Source organism: Cannabis sativa, chromosome 2, assembly GCF_029168945.1.
Source record: "Cannabis sativa cultivar Pink pepper isolate KNU-18-1 chromosome 2, ASM2916894v1, whole genome shotgun sequence".
NCBI lineage: Eukaryota > Viridiplantae > Streptophyta > Magnoliopsida > Rosales > Cannabaceae > Cannabis > Cannabis sativa.
In genome coordinates, this window is record NC_083602.1 from 61,789,120 (window position 1) to 61,808,971 (window position 19,852).

The 19,852-nt window shown below is 32.5% G+C and overlaps 2 protein-coding genes across 2 annotated transcripts; both read left to right on the forward strand.

Annotated features, from left to right (window-relative positions):
- Nucleotides 1-13,401: 13,401 nt before the first annotated feature.
- LOC115719629 (E3 ubiquitin-protein ligase RDUF2) lies at nucleotides 13,402-15,235 on the forward strand. Its single transcript, XM_030648738.2, has one exon. It carries the CDS (start codon nucleotides 13,638-13,640, stop codon nucleotides 14,802-14,804), a length of 1,167 nt encoding a protein of 388 aa, XP_030504598.2. The 5' UTR covers nucleotides 13,402-13,637; the 3' UTR covers nucleotides 14,805-15,235.
- Nucleotides 15,236-15,290: 55 nt separating this feature from the next.
- Nucleotides 15,291-18,290, forward strand: LOC133034430 (uncharacterized). Its single transcript, XM_061109515.1, has one exon. The coding sequence runs from the start codon at nucleotides 15,291-15,293 to the stop codon at nucleotides 18,288-18,290; it is 3,000 nt and encodes a 999-aa protein (XP_060965498.1).
- The last annotated feature ends 1,562 nt before the right edge of the window (nucleotides 18,291-19,852 follow it).

The following is a 19,852-nucleotide window of genomic DNA, read 5'->3' on the forward strand; positions in this document are numbered from 1 at the left end:
CTGATATACAAAATAAGAGTCGTCTAACGACCAGTTACAAAAATCAGCCTCGCTGTCCCGATGATCGTACGCTCCAGGCCTAACCGCCCCGACATGTACAACCTTCAAAAGCTCGCTCACGGTCCATCAGCTCTAGCCTTGCCTTTACCTACACATCAATGTAGAACTGTGAGTCGACAGACTCAGTAAGAAAAGCATAATAATACTCATACATAAATCTAACTGCCGTGTCCAACACGATACTGAGTCCCGCTACTGCCATGTCCAACATGGTACTGAGCCACTACTGTCATGTCCAACATGGTGCGGGAGTTCGAACGTTCATAGGACGGTACTATTGACACGTAACAACTCGATCGGTCGAGCCGGTCATACTCCGGCCGCTGGTCATACTCCGGCTGTACCGACGTGTTACTATATCCTCCTGATCGGTCGAACCGGTCATACTCCGGCTGCTGGTCATACTCAAGCCTGTACCGACGAGATACGTCAATAGCACGGAACCACCAACCAAGTGTCAGCCTGATCGGTCAAACCGGTCATACTCCGGCTGCTGGTCATACTCCAGCCTGTACCGACGTGACAGGGTTGGATGGTTCGAAGCCAACATACATATCTAATGTAATCTAACAGGCTTCCTACATGCACGCTAAACATGTAATCTACATATGCATACTGTTATACTAATCTTACCTGGATTCCGAATTCAGGTGTGCGGTCAACTCCGACCGGAACCGAAGCCGAGCGGCGGATTACGCTCCTAAACCATAAAAATCACAACACTATAAGTGACACGCTAAATCACTTCCCGGGGACTAAAACTAGGAACTAAAAGTTTCCCTATCGATAAAAAGCATGGCAATACCCCCTAAAACATAAAAACGAGGAAAACTAGGGTCCCTGAATTTTCCCCAACCGCAGACCGAGTTGCCCAACCGGAATTCCGGTTCTGGAAAATTCAGAACCCTCATCCGGAATTCCGGATGCACAACCGGAATTCCGGTTCCTCGCAGGCAGCAAACCCAAATTTTCATAACTTGCACATTTCAACCCCAAATCACCTCAAACTTCCCAGACCTGTTCTATACCTTCCCTAGAACATATCCAAGGCATCAAAACAACCCAAAAACCTCAAACATGAAAAATGCCATTGGAGCTCAAGCTTTGAGTTCTAAACTCAAACTTGAGCAAAACCACCTAATCATGCATTTCACTAGCTTAATTCTACTTAATCAAGCTTATCTAAGCCTCAGAAAACAATTAACAACAACAACAATAACTCAGAAACAGATTCACTATATTTTCTTCCAAAAATCACATTTTTGCATAGAAAATTCAAAGCTTTAAACAACCTAACTAACATGCTTCAAAACAGCTCAATTAACATCAATTAAACATGATTTAAACCTCAGAAATCAACAATCAAACACAGCAATTACAACAGCCACAAAAAGCATGCATTTACTAAACTTTTCACCATTTTCTTCAAGAAAATAAAGGAGGAACATTAAGAAACACCTACCACAAACAAGAGTTCCAAAGTTTTGATGAATCTAGCTTGAATTTTGATGAAAAAAACCCAGCCTTTGAACCACATGCTGTTGGGAATTATTTTACCAGGATCTTAGATCTACTCACAAGTATGTTTATTAACATCCTAAATATGAACTTTCTAAAACGATAAAATAAACACATATAAAGTTAAGAAAACCTTACAATGATGCAGCGGAATAAATGTCTCCTTCCACTCAGATCTCTAACCCTTGATTCCTTTCTGTAGCAGAGTATGATCAAGATCTGAGCCCGAATCTCCTTCTTCTTCAAGCTTTGATCCTTCACAGTCTTCCAATCTATGATTGAGTTACTGCTTACTGTGTGTGGGCACTTACTCTTTCACTAGGGTCACGAAAAAGATGAAGGAAAAGAGGGAGAGAGGTTTCGGCCAAGGTAGAGAGTGAGGGAAGGCTCAGTTTTTCTGAAGAGAGAAGTTTCTGTCAGAAAGCTAATGAAAGCATGTGTTGTGAATGAGCCATCACTTTCTATTTATAGGCAACTTACTAGGTTTAGGTTTAGAATTATTTGGCATTAAAATAATGAAAATATTAATTTGAAAAAGCCTTATAAGTGGCCGGCCATAGGTGTTGTAATGGGCCCCACTTAATTTTGCAATTTTATCAAATTTTATCTCTATTTTCTCAAAAATGCCAATTTTCCAATTCTAACCTTTTAAATGCCAAAACTAATTATTTAATAATTAAAATACATTATTAAATAATATTGTCATTTAATTTAATTATTAATTAGACATATAAAGTCTATTAATAAATAAATAAACCTAGAAAACTCTTTTCCTTACAATTTCACCCCTGAATAGTGAAAATTCATAAAATCAGACATAGTCTAACTTTAGAATTATAATTGATCAATCACGAATCAATTAATGAGTCTTATAAGCAGAATGTTCTCAACTAGAATGGGGACCATGGATCTATATGCTGAGCTTCCAATAAGTGAACCAAATTTACCAAGTAAATTCCTACTTATTAATTCTTCGTTGAATCCACTCTTAGAACTTAGAATTGCACTCTCGTACTTATATAGAGCATATTGTATGTTTCACGATACCAATATACTATCTCATTTAACCATTGTTATAATCTTATTGTGATTTAAAGATCCTCTATATAGATGATTTACATCGAGATGGGATTTCTTTACCGTTCTCACCCCTCAATGTATTTTGCCCCTTAAAACACTTAGCTACTCCGTAAATGGTGTTTAATGATCTAATAATTAGTCGGTTAAACAAGAGCTCATCCATTTACTTCTATTTGCTAAGCTCGAAGGGAATCATCACTTAACTTCTATACACCAAGAGAAGCTATAGATTCCATATTTATGTTCGAAAGACTCCCACTCAATCATACTATCATGTTCCCCAAAATATACGTATCACCCCGACCCAAAAGTAGGCTTAACTAATAAATCAAAGAACATGAATAGCACTCCGAGTTGAGCCCAAGCATATCGGGATTTAGATTCTTTTCAATCTTAAGATCAACTACCGATATTGACTTGGAAAGATATGTATAACGGTAAGTTTGTAATATCTTAACTTAGTTGCAATATCGGTCCGATCCAATGTATACTCCATACATTCGAAACTAGTATACTTTGCTAATGTCCTGGAAAGAACATAACACTTACTCCAAGTGTAAGTACACATCATCGCCGATTATCACATTAGTGTAAATCCAATAACACCGATGAAACGGGGACCAAAACTTTTGATTCATATGATCACAATCACATTCCACCGTGTTGACGATCTTGTAATTGTGAATAAACATATGATCCGGATTTAACCGATTTTGTGTGTATGAATGTAATAAACATATTAAACATATTAAACCATTAGCATGTAAAATTCATGCAAACATCAATCACTTCAAATTTCTTATATTGATAACTAATCAGATTGTAAAGAGTTTTATTTAGGGCATAAAACCTAACAAACTCCCACTTGCACTAATATAAAACAAAGCTGCGCAAATAGGTCAATTCGATGTCTTGATCTTCGGATCAAGTGTAGTATATTTGAATCCACCCAAACTTCTGGAAACTAGTTCATAAATACTCTTATGAAACATCCTTTACTATATGCTTTACTCATCAAGGGATGCTGAAATCTTTACTGTTTTAAAAGTACATCTGAATTAACAGAGGACATATCTCTCATATTTTAAAATATGTAATTGAGATAATACGAGGTAGACTTTTCTTCGTTGATATAACTTTTACGGTATTTTCGAATAGACCAAGTTATAGTTCTTCTCTGGTAGAGCTTGAATTATTATACAATAATTCCTCCACCCCCAAAGTAAGCACCATCTTAAGAATTTCGAAATTAGATGGTGTGATACAAAGACAACTGATACACAGTTCCTTAATATCTGACATATAGATCACTTTCATAAATCCTTCTTGAATATCTTCTAATGTTCCCTATTTGATTACATCTCAGATAGCTCCCACTCAATAGCGTATGTCCGGTTAAATAATACTTTTAACCTGCGATTGTTTAGAGAGTTACATAGTTGTGACTTTTGTATTAGTACGAAACTTTAAGTTAAGACTAAGTCATCAACATAGCGGCTAGTATTTGAAGTGAAAAATACATGCCAGAGATAAAGTAATCAAAATTAAGATACCATCAAATTTTATGAGGATTAAGAATTCTTGGCTCAAGTCATTCGAATAGACTGAACTAGAGTTCTTTATCTTATTCTCATAATTCTGATAAGCTATACCTATCCATGTGAATGGTTAGATTTGCTTTTCAGTAGTGTTCTTAAGTACCTATCACAATTATCAACCTAATAAAGATGGGTATAGAACTTTAAAATTCTCCCACTCAATTAAGGTAGTGTGAAACTTTAACAAAGAACTTTCAAAGGTATCAAACTCTTACTTACAACAGTAAAATTGAAATGGAACATACAATCAAGATCAAGAATTTATATTGACAATAGCTGACTCATTATATTACTTCTATGTTTAAACAAGATATGTGTTTCATAGGGAATTGTGGAATAGACTCCACCCCTAAGAATATACATATAGGGTACTATGGATAACCTCCACCCCTAAGTATATAGAGATTATGATCCACCCCTAAAGGTTGTAAAGATCATGATTCTCTAAGTGTGATAGAGTTTATGTGGAGTTGAATACTATCCGAGTTCATTAGATATAAAAGATCGTTGAACTGCATAGTTTTCTTAACTTTTCTCCACCCCTATCAGATCATAAGATCCTTTTATTAAACAAATTCTTAATAATTGTATGAGAATTAACAATTATTGATAAACATAGAAATAATTTCTAGTGTTTATATAATATTACTCTATGAAGAGTTGTAAATATTATAGAATTTGCATCAATAATAAAAACACTTACACATACAAACATACAAATATAATGTGGTAATTGTTGATGAAGATAAAATAAATGAAGCTCAATCTCATAATTTGCAATAGGGAATTTCGAAAAAAAACTTTATTAATAAAAAAAATGTATTGCAACAATATGAGATAAACAGGGATAAATATCCCTAACTAAAATTTGAAATCCAAATTGTCTTTAAACTAAAACAATTAATTCAAAAAATAAATTGAAGAGCTTCATCTTCATCTGGACGATTTCACCCTTGGTCCAGCTTGCTGATCCAACTCAATTGAGTTCAAGTAGCTTGGCCTATAAGAAGAAGAAAACAAATAAACAAAGTTAGTCCAGAATTATAAATCCAATTGGATAATAATTCACTAAAACTCTTAAAGTTTATGAAAGGAAATACCTTGTTTCTTTGCAAGAAGTTTAGGACATTGGGGTTTCCAATGGCCTTTTTCATTGCAGTGGAAACACTTTCCTTTAAGTGTAGCATCACCGAAGGAGCGAGTCTTTTTCATGACTTTTGTTCGCTTCTTGGTGTTCTTCCACTTCTTCTTCGATTTGGGCTTTGAAGCGAGGCGACATTTGCTTCGTGTTTCATCGTCCCATTACCATTACCAGGATGAGGTTTACTCCCTTTCTTCTTGGGTCCTCCAATCAAATTTTCATAAGTTTGAAGGTCATTGACTAATTCATGAAAGTCAATTTCCTTCTTATTCATGACATAATTTGATGTGTATGGTAGAAATGCTGGAGTCAGGCTGTTCAAGATAAGACTTACTTGAGTAGCACTGTCCATTTCAAAGCACCATGATCCACAGGCTTCTTGGAAATAATCGGACATGAGGAGAACATGATCACGCACGTTTTGATGAGGTTCCATCCGTGCGTTAATGTACTTCTTAGTCGCGTCAAAGCGTGATCGAAGTGATGCCTTACCGAATAGCTCATTTAACTTCGTCATAACTTCAAAGACGGCCTTCTCGAGTTTTAGAAAACCGAGTTTTGAGGGTGTCAACCATGCTAGAAAGCATAAAGTATAGAGCTTTGTCATTTGCCTTCGCAACGCTCATACTTTTCTTTCACGGCTTTGGATGCATTATCCCTGTGCACTTGTGACGGCTCGGTTAAAACAAACAAGGCACTTTCTCCTATGAGAGCAATATTAATGTTCTCATTCCATTTATTAAAGTTAGATCCATTCGGCTTATTTTCGATCCAACGGTGATAACATGGGATTCATTTTGACAAAACAGGATACTACAAAATAATAGAAATCAACAAATAGAAATTAATAATGGTTTAACACACAAAATCAATTCAGAAATTATAAGCACATAGCAAGTAGGAATGATATGAGAAAATACTTAAAAATTCAATCCTAAATAATTTCCAAGGTTTTCAACAAAGGCGATATCGAGTGTCCCGTTTAGGCGAGAGTCAAAGCTACCATCCATTGAATAGAGTTGTCAGCTCATCTAAAATGTTAAACATTCTAGCAACCTTTTATTCGATCAAGATCAGAGTCCAGCGTTGTCCCGTTTAGGCGAGAGTCAAGGCTATTCTATCTCATGAGCTTCTACCATTGTTTCGCAATTTGCAAGTCAAATATGGTCGCCACCATTAGGGTGATCTATACCATATAAAACACTTGCAAACCACTTATCATGCGAGATTAAACGGTGCGAAATTGCTAATGAACGTTCCTCCATTAGGGAGGATTACTCACTAAAACAAACGCGGTGTAAAACCCACAATGGAGATCGAATATCTTAATAATAATAAAGCTCATTGTTTAAAATGTATTTTCTTATTATTCTAATAAATAAATCTCATTAAATTCTATTTAAGAATTAAAATTCAAAAATAAGAATTTAATATAATATTTATAAAATTATACTAGATGGTGATTGAAATAAAATTAATTATTTCCATCTTAGTAATAATCTTAAATATAAATATTAAGGAAATTAATTTAAGATGAATTAAATAAATAATTAACAACTTAAAAATTTCCTTTGAGAATATATTTATTGGGTTCGAAAATTAAGTATAAAAAAAAATTATACAATTTTCGAAAATAATAAAAATAGAAAAGCAATACTTCAAGCAAAAATATCACCTATCTAGATATTCTTTTGACTAGTTAATTCAATTTCTAATATATATATTTTAAATTCACTTATTTTAAATTAATCTATTAAATGAAAAAATCATTGACTTGAGTTGGTCCAAGAATTAATTAAAATAAATAATTAATTTACAACTCAATCTATTTTTCAAAAAAAATCGAAAATATTGCATAATTAAAATGCAATTTCGAAATTGATTAATAAAATAAAGAAAAATATATATTTTGAAAATTATTTAAATTTAAGTTGAAAAATTAAATTTCAACCTAAAAATAATTTTCGATTTAATTAAGTGTCATGAAAAATCAATAAATATTTAAGTATCATGATGAAAATCAACTTAGATATTTAGATTTTTCAACTTAATTAATTGTATTAAATTCAAGAAATAAATAATTAAGTGTAGAGAAGCCTTAATTATTAATTTCTATTTAATACTAGGAAAAATATACTTAATAAAATTGTACCAAAATTAATTATTTAAATAATTAATTTCACAAAAGTATAATATTTTCCTATATAAGTATTAGAAATAATAAGTAGTCTAGAAATTACTATCTAGAAAATATCTTATTTGACTAAGTATCTTTTCAAAATTTGAAAAATATCTAATTTAAGTTATATAGAAAAAATCTAAAACTTAAATAATTTCAAATCTAGATTTAATTAAATATCACAAATTAAGTTGTAACCACTTAATTTGAAGATATCTTTTAAAGTTAATATTTGAAAAGATATTAACAAAAAAAAATATCTAAGATATTCCATTTCAAGTTAATATTTGAAAAGATATTAACTTAAAAAATATCTTAAGAATCTTTAATAACTAATGCCTAAGATTCCTCAACTTGATTTAAAATTTAAATCAAATATTCAAATTTAAGTTAGTTAAGAAAAATCAGTTGATACAACTAATTTATAACTTAAATAGGAATATTTAATTAAATAAGCTCCAGAAAGAATCTTAGTTAGTTAAAATTCTATATTTAATTAAATACAAGAAAAATACAAATAGTTTATCTAGAAATAATATCTAAACTAAAAGTGTTTTTCTTAAAATTAACTTTAAAATATTAAAATGAAAATAAATTTTCATATATTTTAAAAGTTAATTATGTTGCTAATTCAATTTTATTAGGTCAAACTATTATAATTAACCTAGTACAGTTATTCAAATCAGGCAAATGGGCCTTCACAATTGGGGTAGTTCATGTGAGGGGGTGCTGGGTTCAGTATGTCGTACCCACTTCTATGGCACCCAACTCTCACACAAGGCCCAAAAGAGAGGAATTTAACCTTAAAATGAATAACTGTTATTAATTGAATAGGTCCAATAACTAAATGGACCTAAATAAAATCTATCATGGTGTGACATTTTATTTAGCAACAACCTATATGCATCTATATAATAAAATAAACATATAGGCTCACACAGGCACACTTTGGATGGATCCTATCATGTTGCTAGGTCATACACAGATGAAAGAAGATTGTAAAATTTACCTGTTACAAATTATTTACTTCGACCAAGTGAGCCATCGGATCATTAGATGCGGCAAAAAGTAACCATGGCTATTTGCAATCAAGTAATAATAGGTTTTTAAAACTTACATACAAGCTAAAAAACATACTCCTGCAACAAGGTTAGCTGGATAGTTGGAAGTAGGATTTATTTAATTTTAAATAAATAATTTCGAAAAATAAATAATTAAATAAAATATTTTAATTAATTTCGAAAAAATAAAAAAAATTTAATTAATTTCGAAAAAATAAAAAAAATATTTAAAATTTCGAAATTATTTTTTAAAAAAAATTTAAAATTAAACCTACTATTTGAAAAATTAGGTTTCAACCAACCTAAATATCATTTCAAAATTTGCTAACTACTTTTTAAAATTAAATGTTATTTTAAAAATAAAAATTAAATAAAAATTAGAAAAGATAAATAAAATATCTTTTCAGATTTTTAAATTTAATTTAAATAAATAAAATAACAAAATTTAAAAGTTAGCAAAATATCTTATATCTATTTAAAATTACATGATTATAAATATCTTATTTTAAATTTAAATAAGGTCAAAATATCTAAAAAGATTTAAAAAAATCTTAATAGATAAGATATTTTTAAAATATCTTAAAAGATAAGATATTTTTAAATATCTTAAAAGATATTATAAATATCTTTAAAAGATATTATAAATATCTTAAAAGATAAGATATTTTTAAATATCTTAAAAGATATTATAAATATCTTAAAAGATATTTTAAATATCAAAAAAATATCTGACCTTAAATTTAAAAAAATATAATCAAATTTAAAAATAAGATAGATTTTTTAAGCAAAAAGATAAATACTAGTTCTATTCAAATTCAAATTACACTAATATCTTGAATTAAATTAAAAAAAAAATTAAATTAATTCAAAATGATAATTAGAATTGAATTAGGAATAGTAATAGTATATATATAAAACCATACAAAAAATTGGAAGTTAATTCCATGAAAAGGTATGAAAAATTGAAGAAAATTGAAAAAATTCGAAACTGTACGGACAGCTCTGCGATCGCAGGAAACTATCAGCACAGCCCCGATTTTGTCAAATCTTCCAAAAATCATAACTAATTCAAATAAAATCCAAATTGAGTTCTGTAAAAGGCTAACTTGCTTAATTTTTTCCATACTATCCAATAAAAATAATTCCAGAACCGAAATAACAATTATTTTTCACGAAAATTTCATAATCATCAATCAATCATCAAATAACACTCAATACAACATAATACCATCCAAAGAACATACAAACAATCGTTTTAAAGTCCAAATTACATGCAAGTAAATCAATTACCATGGCTCTGAGGCCAGTTGTTGGGAATTATTTTACCAGGATCTTAGATCTACTCACAAGTATGTTTATTAACATCCTAAATATGAACTTTCTAAAACGATAAAATAAACACATATAAAGTTAAGAAAACCTTACAATGATGCAGCGGAATAAATGTCTCCTTCCACTCAGATCTCTAACCCTTGATTCCTTTCTGTAGCAGAGTATGATCAAGATCTGAGCCCGAATCTCCTTCTTCTTCAAGCTTTGATCCTTCACAGTCTTCCAATCTATGATTGAGTTACTGCTTACTGTGTGTGGGCACTTACTCTTTCACTAGGGTCACGAAAAAGATGAAGGAAAAGAGGGAGAGAGGTTTCGGCCAAGGTAGAGAGTGAGGGAAGGCTCAGTTTTTCTGAAGAGAGAAGTTTCTGTCAGAAAGCTAATGAAAGCATGTGTTGTGAATGAGCCATCACTTTCTATTTATAGGCAACTTACTAGGTTTAGGTTTAGAATTATTTGGCATTAAAATAATGAAAATATTAATTTGAAAAAGCCTTATAAGTGGCCGGCCATAGGTGTTGTAATGGGCCCCACTTAATTTTGCAATTTTATCAAATTTTATCTCTATTTTCTCAAAAATGCCAATTTTCCAATTCTAACCTTTTAAATGCCAAAACTAATTATTTAATAATTAAAATACATTATTAAATAATATTGTCATTTAATTTAATTATTAATTAGACATATAAAGTCTATTAATAAATAAATAAACCTAGAAAACTCTTTTCCTTACAATTTCACCCCGAATAGTGAAAATTCATAAAATCGTACATAGTCTAACTTTAGAATTATAATTGATCAATCACGAATCAATTAATGAGTCTTATAAGCAGAATGTTCTCAACTAGAATGGGGACCATGGATCTATATGCTGAGCTTCCAATAAGTGAACCAAATTTACCAAGTAAATTCCTACTTATTAATTCTTCGTTGAATCCACTCTTAGAACTTAGAATTGCACTCTCAGACTTATATAGAGCATATTGTATGTTTCACGATACCAATATACTATCTCATTTAACCATTGTTATAATCTTATTGTGATTTAAAGATCCTCTATATAGATGATTTACATCGAGATGGGATTTCTTTACCGTTCTCACCCCTCAATGTATTTTGCCCCTTAAAACACTTAGCTACCTGTAAATGGTGTTTAATGATCTAATAATTAGTCAGTTAAACAAGAGCTCATCCATTTACTTCTATTTGCTAAGCTCGAAGGGAATCATCACTTAACTTCTATACACCAGTAGAAGCTATAGATTCCATATTTATGTTCAGCACTCCCACTCAATCATACTATCATGTTCCCAAAATATACGTATCACCCTGACCCAAAAGTAGGCTTAACTAATAAATCAAAGAACATGAATAGCACTCCTGAGTTGAGCCCAAGCATATCAGGATTTAGATTCTTTTCAATCTTAAGATCAACTACTGATATTGACTTGGAAAGATATGTATAACGGTAAGTTTGTAATATCTTAACTTAGTTGCAATATCGGTCCAGTCCAATGTATACTCCATACATTCGAAACTAGTATACTTTGCTAATGTCCTGGAAAGAACATAACACTTACTCCAAGTGTAAGTACACATCATCGCTGATTATCACATTAGTGTAAATCCAATAACACTGATGAAACAGGGACCAAAACTTTTGATTCATATGATCACAATCACATTCCACTGTGTTGACGATACTGTAATTGTGAATAAACATATGATCTGGATTTAACTGATTTTGTGTGTATGAATGTAATAAACATATTAAACATATTAAACCATTAGCATGTAAAATTCATGCAAACATCAATCACTTCAAATTTCTTATATTGATAACTAATCAGATTGTAAAGAGTTTTATTTAGGGCATAAAACCTAACACATGCACCCAGCCGAAAATGAGAAGGAAAAGAGAGAGGTTTTTCCTATTTTCTAAGTTTGTGATTTTTTGATAAAAAGGGAAAATGAAATAAACTAACATGCATTATTCATTTCAGCCAAGTTTTTAAATAAAATAACATTTATTTTTCAAATAAACAAGTTACTAAAAGACAAAAAGTCATTGGGGCAAAAAGACCATTTTGCCCCTCCATACTAAAATCACATAAAAATCATACTAGAGGGGTATTTTTGGGAAATTCTAAATTCCCGGCCATTCCCGACATTCCCAATGTCTAAAACCCGTCCCCAAATTACTAACATACTAAGTTGTGATTTCTACTGAGCCAAACGCCGAGTTCCAAAATACCGGGCACCGGAATTACAAAATATGCAAGCTACTGAATAACATAAATAACAGTATAATAAATTATTTAAATAGCTATAAATAATTTCATAATTAATCATAAACAACTGATAATTTACAAATTAACTAAGCGGGCTTTACATACGAGCTTCAATCTCTGGTTCTTCAAGCTTCAAAGTTCTGGATCTTGAAGAACACCCTCAACCAACTTTATCTAGTTGTTTGCTTAAGGTATATTTATAGATCTAGGGTTTGTATTTTAATTTCTGCATGTGTTTAATTTTGGTTAGTTACAGAAATTAGTTAGGTGTGGATTTTCCTAATCCATTCTAACTAATTTTTGTTAGGGAAGTAGAGGCCGAAGGCCAACTTAGGGCTTTGCTTGTATTTACTGTTTTGTCCTTGTATTGATCTGTATTTGGTCTTAATATCAGTGTAAGTGGAGGTTTATTTTTAACACATATATCTTTATACAAAAATAATTATTAAAACTTAAAACAGGTATGAATAGTAAAATTTAAAAAAACTTTAAAATGAAAGAGTTTATAAACATATGTTGTAGTGTATTTTTAGTACAATTCTTAAAAATTTCCAAGTTTCTATATTTTAAAGAAGATGGTGTAAATGCTCTAACAATAGCTAATTTAAAATAGCTACAAATGTAAAATTATAGCTAAGAGTAAGAAAAAAGAAAAAAGTGAAAAAAAATATATTCAATAAATAAGCTAAAATCATTTAAAAATTTATCTCTGTTTAGCTAAATGTAGTTAAGAAATTGAAAAATAGTAAGGGACATTTTAAAAGTATCCACTAGTATGAAGTGAGATATTATTATTAGTTTATTTTAATATCACGTCGAATTTAATTTAATTGAATGAATAATATGAGTAACTATCACCTATTACAACAATGTCATATATCATTATGGTTTTAGTTACTTTAAAATAGTTAATAGTAATATTTAATAACAATCTTCTAAAAAAATTATTTGTCTTAGAGCTTACTAATTTTTTTTTTTATAAATATATTATTTAAATGAAATAAAAAATAAATATAATATATGAAGAAAGAAATTAAGGTGTAACGTAGATGTGTGTGATAAAATTGAAAAAAAATGAAGTAGATGAGCTGTTTGGAGTGCTTTAAATGTTGTATGAAGGAATAAATAGGACGAGTGATGTCATACGCGCCAGCCTCGTTGAGAATCTTTTTCTTTTCATTTTGTTCCATTGGCTCCATACGAAATCCGGCGACTATTTGAATTTCAAACTCGGCGTCCTTAAAACTACGCGTTGAAGTCAACGTCTCTCACGCACCACGCGTAATACTATAAATTTAACGTCATGCGCCTAAATTATTGTTTTTGTTTTTTTTTTCTCTAAACGCCTTCTCAATTTTACTACCGATATTTCTTGAGATGGCTTCGTCCGCTACCACAACGACGTCGTATTTGTGTTATAGGTGCAACCGGTTCGTACGGATTTGCGTAAACGAATCGGTCGCTTGCCCCCACTGCCAAACTGGGTTTTTAGAAGAGATCGAGTCAACACCTTCGCCATTGCCGGAACCGGTTGCGGAGACTACTCACCGCCATCCTTTTGTAGCTACTTACATGTTTGGTGAAGAATCTGCTCAAATCCCGAGTTCACGTAGGGTTCGCCGTGGATCTTCTCGCCGATCCGCTTTGAACCCTGTAATCGTCTTACGTGGCACCGTCGAGGAAGGAGGTGATGGTGGTTTGGTTGAGGGCGAGAGGAATAGCTTTCAGTTGTTCTACGACGACGGTGCCGGTTCGGGTCTCCGGCCTCTCCCGACGAGTATGTCCGAGTTTTTAATGGGTTCCGGTATGGATAGGTTGTTGGAACAGCTTGCTCAGATTGAAGTTACCGGTTTTGGAAGATCCGAAAATCCACCGGCCTCCAAAGCTGCGATTGAGTCGATGCCGACGATTGAGATCGTCGATAGTCATGTAGGTTCAGAATCGCACTGTGCAGTGTGTAAAGAAGCTTTCGAGCTGGGTACGGAGGCCCGAGAAATGCCCTGTAAGCATATATACCACTCTGACTGTATCCTTCCATGGCTTTCTCTCCGAAACTCTTGCCCAGTTTGCCGGCTCGAGCTTCCGACGAACCAAACCACAGCTGATCCAAAGCTGTCGCCGGCGGCCGTAGACGAAGAGACTGTTGGTTTGACTATTTGGAGGCTTCCAGGAGGTGGTTTTGCGGTTGGGAGATTTTTCTCGGGCGGAAGAGGCGGCGAGAGGGAAGTACCTGTCGTTTATACAGAAATTGATGGTGGGCTCCATTCGGGTGGGGCTCCGAGAAGGGTTTCATGGGTATCGAGAAGAAATAGAGGAGGAGGAGAGAGTCATGGAATCGGCAGTGTTTTTCGTAACATGTTCTCGTTTTTGGGGAGAATAAGACCCAATTCTAATTCGTCTTCTTCATCGAGTCGGACTCATACTGAATCTGGTTCTCTTAATCGTAGTCGTAGTTACTCAATTGGTTCAGTGTTCAGTAGGCATATGCGGAGGCGTAACAGAGCTTGGGTTTTGGATGATCAGACTGGAAATGAACGGTGGTGATTTTCTTGAAAATTCTAAACCAACGAAAAAGAAAAAGGTCAAATTTTGTTGATTGTTATTTCCCCTAAATTTGGATTTTTTTTTTTCGCAAAAGTTTTTTTTTTGTTTTTTGGTTGAAGATGTTTGCTTAATTACTGTACATATGTCATTTAATTCGATAAATTACCAAACTTAAAACCTAATCTTAAACTAAATTGTTTTTTTTTAAAAAAAAAAAACCCCAATTTTTGGTGAATTTTGCTGAGTCTCTTTCTGCTATCAACTTTTATTGAATTGCACTCTGTCACACGCGCAAGACCCATCATGAATAATGGAGGAATGCTTTAAGCACTACAAATGATTGTCTTTCCGGCAAAATCTTCTCAACTTTCGTTTTATTTGTATTAATTTGGTAAGTTTAAATTTTAAGAGTAAAAGTCTAAATTACTGAATGGTACCATTGTTCATTCAGATGATAATGGTACCATTGTTCATTCAAAACAAGGAATGACTGATGTCATTACTTCCTATTTTGGTGCTTTGTTCTCTGCAACAACTGTTAACGCTGAAGCTTTGCAACATGTTCTTGCTGCAATTCCAACCTCAGTCACGGCTGAAATGAATAACTCTCTCGTTAAACCGTTCACCAGTGATGAAATCTACAATGCACTTAAGACAATCAATCCAGATAAAAGCCCCGGTTGCGATGGAATGTCGGCAATGTTCTATCACAATTATTGGTCTATTGTGGGAGATGTGGTCACTAAAGTGGTACTTGGTATTTTGAATGAGGGATGTAGTATGGAATCAATTAATAAGTCTCTAATCACTCTTATTCCGAAGATTAAGTCACCAAAGGGAATGGGAGATTTTCGCCCAATCAGTTTGTGCAATGTCATATACAAAATCATTTCTAAGGCGCTTGCTCTCAGATTTAAGGAGGTTTTACCGGCTGTTATTTCAGAAACACAAAGTGCTTTTCTCTCCAATCGACTTATAACTGACAATATTCTTGTTGCTTTTGAATTGATACATCATTTAAAGCATAAGACAAGGGGAAATAGAGGTTATTCGGCTCTCAAGTTGGATATGAGCAAAGCTTTTGATCGAGTGGAGTGGTTCTATATTCAAGAGGTAATGCTAAAAATGGGCTTTCATAGTACATGGGTTTCCTTAATCATGGGATGTCTAAGCTCCACTAGTTTCTCTTTCATGTTAAATGGTGAAGAAGTGGGACATGTTAAGCCTACTCGGGGGCTTCGGCAAGGAGATCCTTTGTCCCCGTACTTGTTTTTGATTTGTTCTGAAGGACTCTCCAGACTTCTACATAGTGAAGAGGAAAATCATAACCTTCGTGGACTTAAGCTCACAAGACATGCTCCCTCCATTTCACATCTGCTCTTTGCAGATGATAGTCTCCTCTTCTGTGAAGCTACAAACAGTTCAGCAATTGCCATTAAGAAAGTTTTGGACATTTATCATGAAGCATCTGGTCAATTGCTTAACACAGCGAAGTCTGTCATGTCTTTTTCACCCAACACCTTGCAATCAGCTCAGAATTTTTTCCACCAAACACTAGGTATGCCAATAAGTGATTGCCATGAACGTTACCTTGGTTTACCTGCTTTTTCGGAGCGAGATAAGAAAGAGATGTTCAGCGATGTTAAAGAACGTATTTGGCAGAAACTTCATGCATGGAATGAAAAACTCTTCTCAGTTGGTGGTAAGGAAGTTCTTCTGAAGGCCGTTGTTCAATCGATTCCAACTTATGCTATGTCTTGTTTTCGGCTACCAACCACTTTTTGCACTCAATTGGAATCCATGATGGCCAATTTCTGGTGGGGATCAACTAAGGATGGTTCAAAGATTCATTGGAAAAGTTGGAAATTGCTTTGTAAGTCGAAATTTGAAGGGGGTATGGGATTTCGCTCTTTTGTACACTTTAATAAAGCCCTCCTTGCTAAACAAGCTTGGAGAATATTTGAAATGCCCAATTCTCTACTTAGCCGACTCTTAAAGCATAGATACTTTTCCAACAATACTTTTTTGGAAGCAAGGCTTGGCCACTCACCCTCACTCACTTGGCAAGGAATCCATTGGGGACGTGAGCTTTTAATAGAGGGCTTACGTTATAAGATTGGGAATGGTTTTAATGTGTTAGCTGGTGAAGACAAGTGGATCCCTGGTAATAATGTTTTCACACCAGTAAGTTATAATGGCCCTCCAAATCTGCCCGTTTCCTATTTCATAACAGAGCAAAGAGAGTGGAATTTGTCTCTTCTTTGTGAACACTTCCAGCCGATTGATGTAGATAGAATAGTCTCCATTCCTTTATGTTATTTTCCTAGCAATGACCGTTATATTTGGCATCATACAACGACTGGTATGTACACAGTCAATTCGGGGTTCCATTTAGCAGAAAATTTGGCAATAGGGCATGAATCAAGTGGTTCTGCAACTCATTCTGAGTGGTGGAAACATTTTTGGAATCTAACTTTGCCATCTAAGATCAAGATTTTTGCTTGGAGAGTGTTGCAAAATGCTTTACCTGTTGCTACTGCACTAAGCCAAAGGAAGGTGATTAACTCTGCTACATGTTCTTTATGCAACAATGCATGGGAATCAATTGGGCATGCTATGTTTAATTGTACTACTGCTAGAAAAGTTTGGAGGGAAACAAAGTTCACCATAGATCATTCAAATGCACACAATATGGATAATGGTGATTATTTAATCCATTTATCAACATTACACTCAAAACAAGACTTTGAATTACTTGTTTGCACAATGTGGGCAATTTGGCATAATCGAAATAAAGTCACACATGGAGGTGTCTCACGCCCCAGCCATGCCATTGCTTCTTTTGCTGTTACACACTTGGAGAGGTTTATTAATAGCAAAACAAAACAACATCAAGGATCGGCTAGCATTGTAACTTCAGCGACTGTTTCTACAAGTTCACTCGCACCAGAAATTGCACCAGTAGATAGACTGCAACAAAATAATACACGACATTCTTCATGGCTGCCACCATCACCTACTGGTCTAAAATTAAATGTTGATGCTGCTGTCAATCATGAGTTGAAAATTCTGGGAATAGGTGCTGTTATACGAGATCATTTTGGTAATGTTGTCGCTGCTCTTTCCAAGCCTGTTCAAGGTTGTTTTCGATCGGATGAGATGGAGGCCAAGGCGCTATTTCATAGTCTCAATTGGGTGATGCAAATGCCACTTTCACTTTCACATATAGAAACAGATGCATTGCGAGTTTCTTCGGCCCTAAATTCTTCATCACGAAACCTTTCTAGTTTTAATGATTTAATTATAGATATTAGCTGTCTTTTATCCTTTTTCTCAGGAGTAACTATTTCTCATGTTAAGAGAAATGCTAACCAAGCTGCACATGGTTTAGCTAAGTATGCTCTCGAGTTGGATGAAGATGTCTGTTGGATGGGTGAAATCCCAAATCCTATTTTCTCTGTTATTGTAAACGATTGCCAGTTTTAATAATAGTGAAATTTCTCAAAAAAAAAAAAAAAAGTCTAAATTACTGAAAGTAAATTTAAGGTTTTATTCAGTTAACAGTAGATATTATTTATACACATATTATGTTTATATTAGTACAATTAATATTATTATTTAAAAATTATTTTTAAAATTTAGTTTAAATTTAAATAAAATTATAAAAATAAACATAAAATATTTTTGAAAAATAAAAAATATTATAAATTTTAAAATAATTTATATATTTTGAATTAATAATTTGACACATGTATAAATATTTATATATAAATTGTCTATATTAATAATTAACTCTAAAAGTTAGATATTACTTTAAACTACAAACAATTTAATAATTTGGTGAATTTTAGCTTCAAGCTTAAAAAAAAAAACTCAATCATGTATATGTCAATATTCTTATACATTTTAACTTAAATTACCAAATAACAATTTAATAACTTGGTCTTCGTGATGCTAATGCATACAATTAAGTTTTTGTCTTTTAATTATAAACTCACCTTTAGCACGTGCCTTGGTCCCAATTGATTGAGATTAACACCAAGAGTTATGTCGTGTGAGAGTTTGTACATATTACCTTTTTTTTGTGAAGAGCACGAAGATCAACACAATGTCAAATGCCCAAACTCCAATGTCGCATTATGCTTTATTTAAGTTTATCTCATCATTCCAAACAAAAGCTACACCAATAAATTCAAGGACTAATGCTTAATTAATTATAAATAATGGACTTCCAAATTTTGAATTCGAGCCCTTCACTTGGTAATGTATTTCATACAAATCTGGAAATTTATGTTGTACACTTCATAAAGGGTTGTTCTATTAAACTAGAAAAGTTTGTACTTTTATTTATTTATTTTTTTTTTTGTATGATCGTATACGTTGTATCTATTTAAGATTATCTATAAATTTTCAAAAAATTAAAATGCCAAAAATAAGATTCAAATGTGTACAACAAAAATATTTAAATCTTATTTTCGGTATTATAAACTGTTCAGAACTTTTTTAAAAATTTACAAGTAGTTATAAATAACTATAATGTACACGATCGTAAGAAAAAAATATTGACTATAAACTACTTCTAGATGCTTTTTTAAGCAAAGACAAAGCTAGGAAGGACTAGATGAGGCAACTGCCTCACGTCAAATTTTGAAAACTTAGAGCATTTTTAACCACACTATCTACTTTTTAGCCATATTTTAGCTGAAATAGCTAAGAAAAAGTTAAAATAAAGAGCTTTTTTTTATTATTATTTTTGCTCCAATCATGCTTTTTATTTTAATTAGTTTTTTTTTATAATTTTAATAATTCTTTATAATTTAAATTTGTCAAATTTTAAATTAATTCAATAAAATAATAAAAAAGTAATAATGCTTTTGATTTAAAATACTATTACAAAAATTTAGTAAAAAAGTTGAGAGCTCTCTATAACTAGAGAGCTCCTTATCCATTCTCTATGATAGGGAGCTACTTTTTCTATGGTTGGAGCTTATTTTTTGTAAGCTCACTCCCTATTTTAGCTAAAGAGTGTGTTTAGAGAGTGTTATCCT

Excerpts from the sequence above, each read along its gene's own strand:
- LOC133034430 (XM_061109515.1), top strand. The coding sequence starts at position 15,291 with ATGACTGATGTCATTACTTCCTATTTTGGTGCTTTGTTCTCTGCAACA.
- LOC115719629 (XM_030648738.2), top strand. The coding sequence starts at position 13,638 with ATGGCTTCGTCCGCTACCACAACGACGTCGTATTTGTGTTATAGGTGC.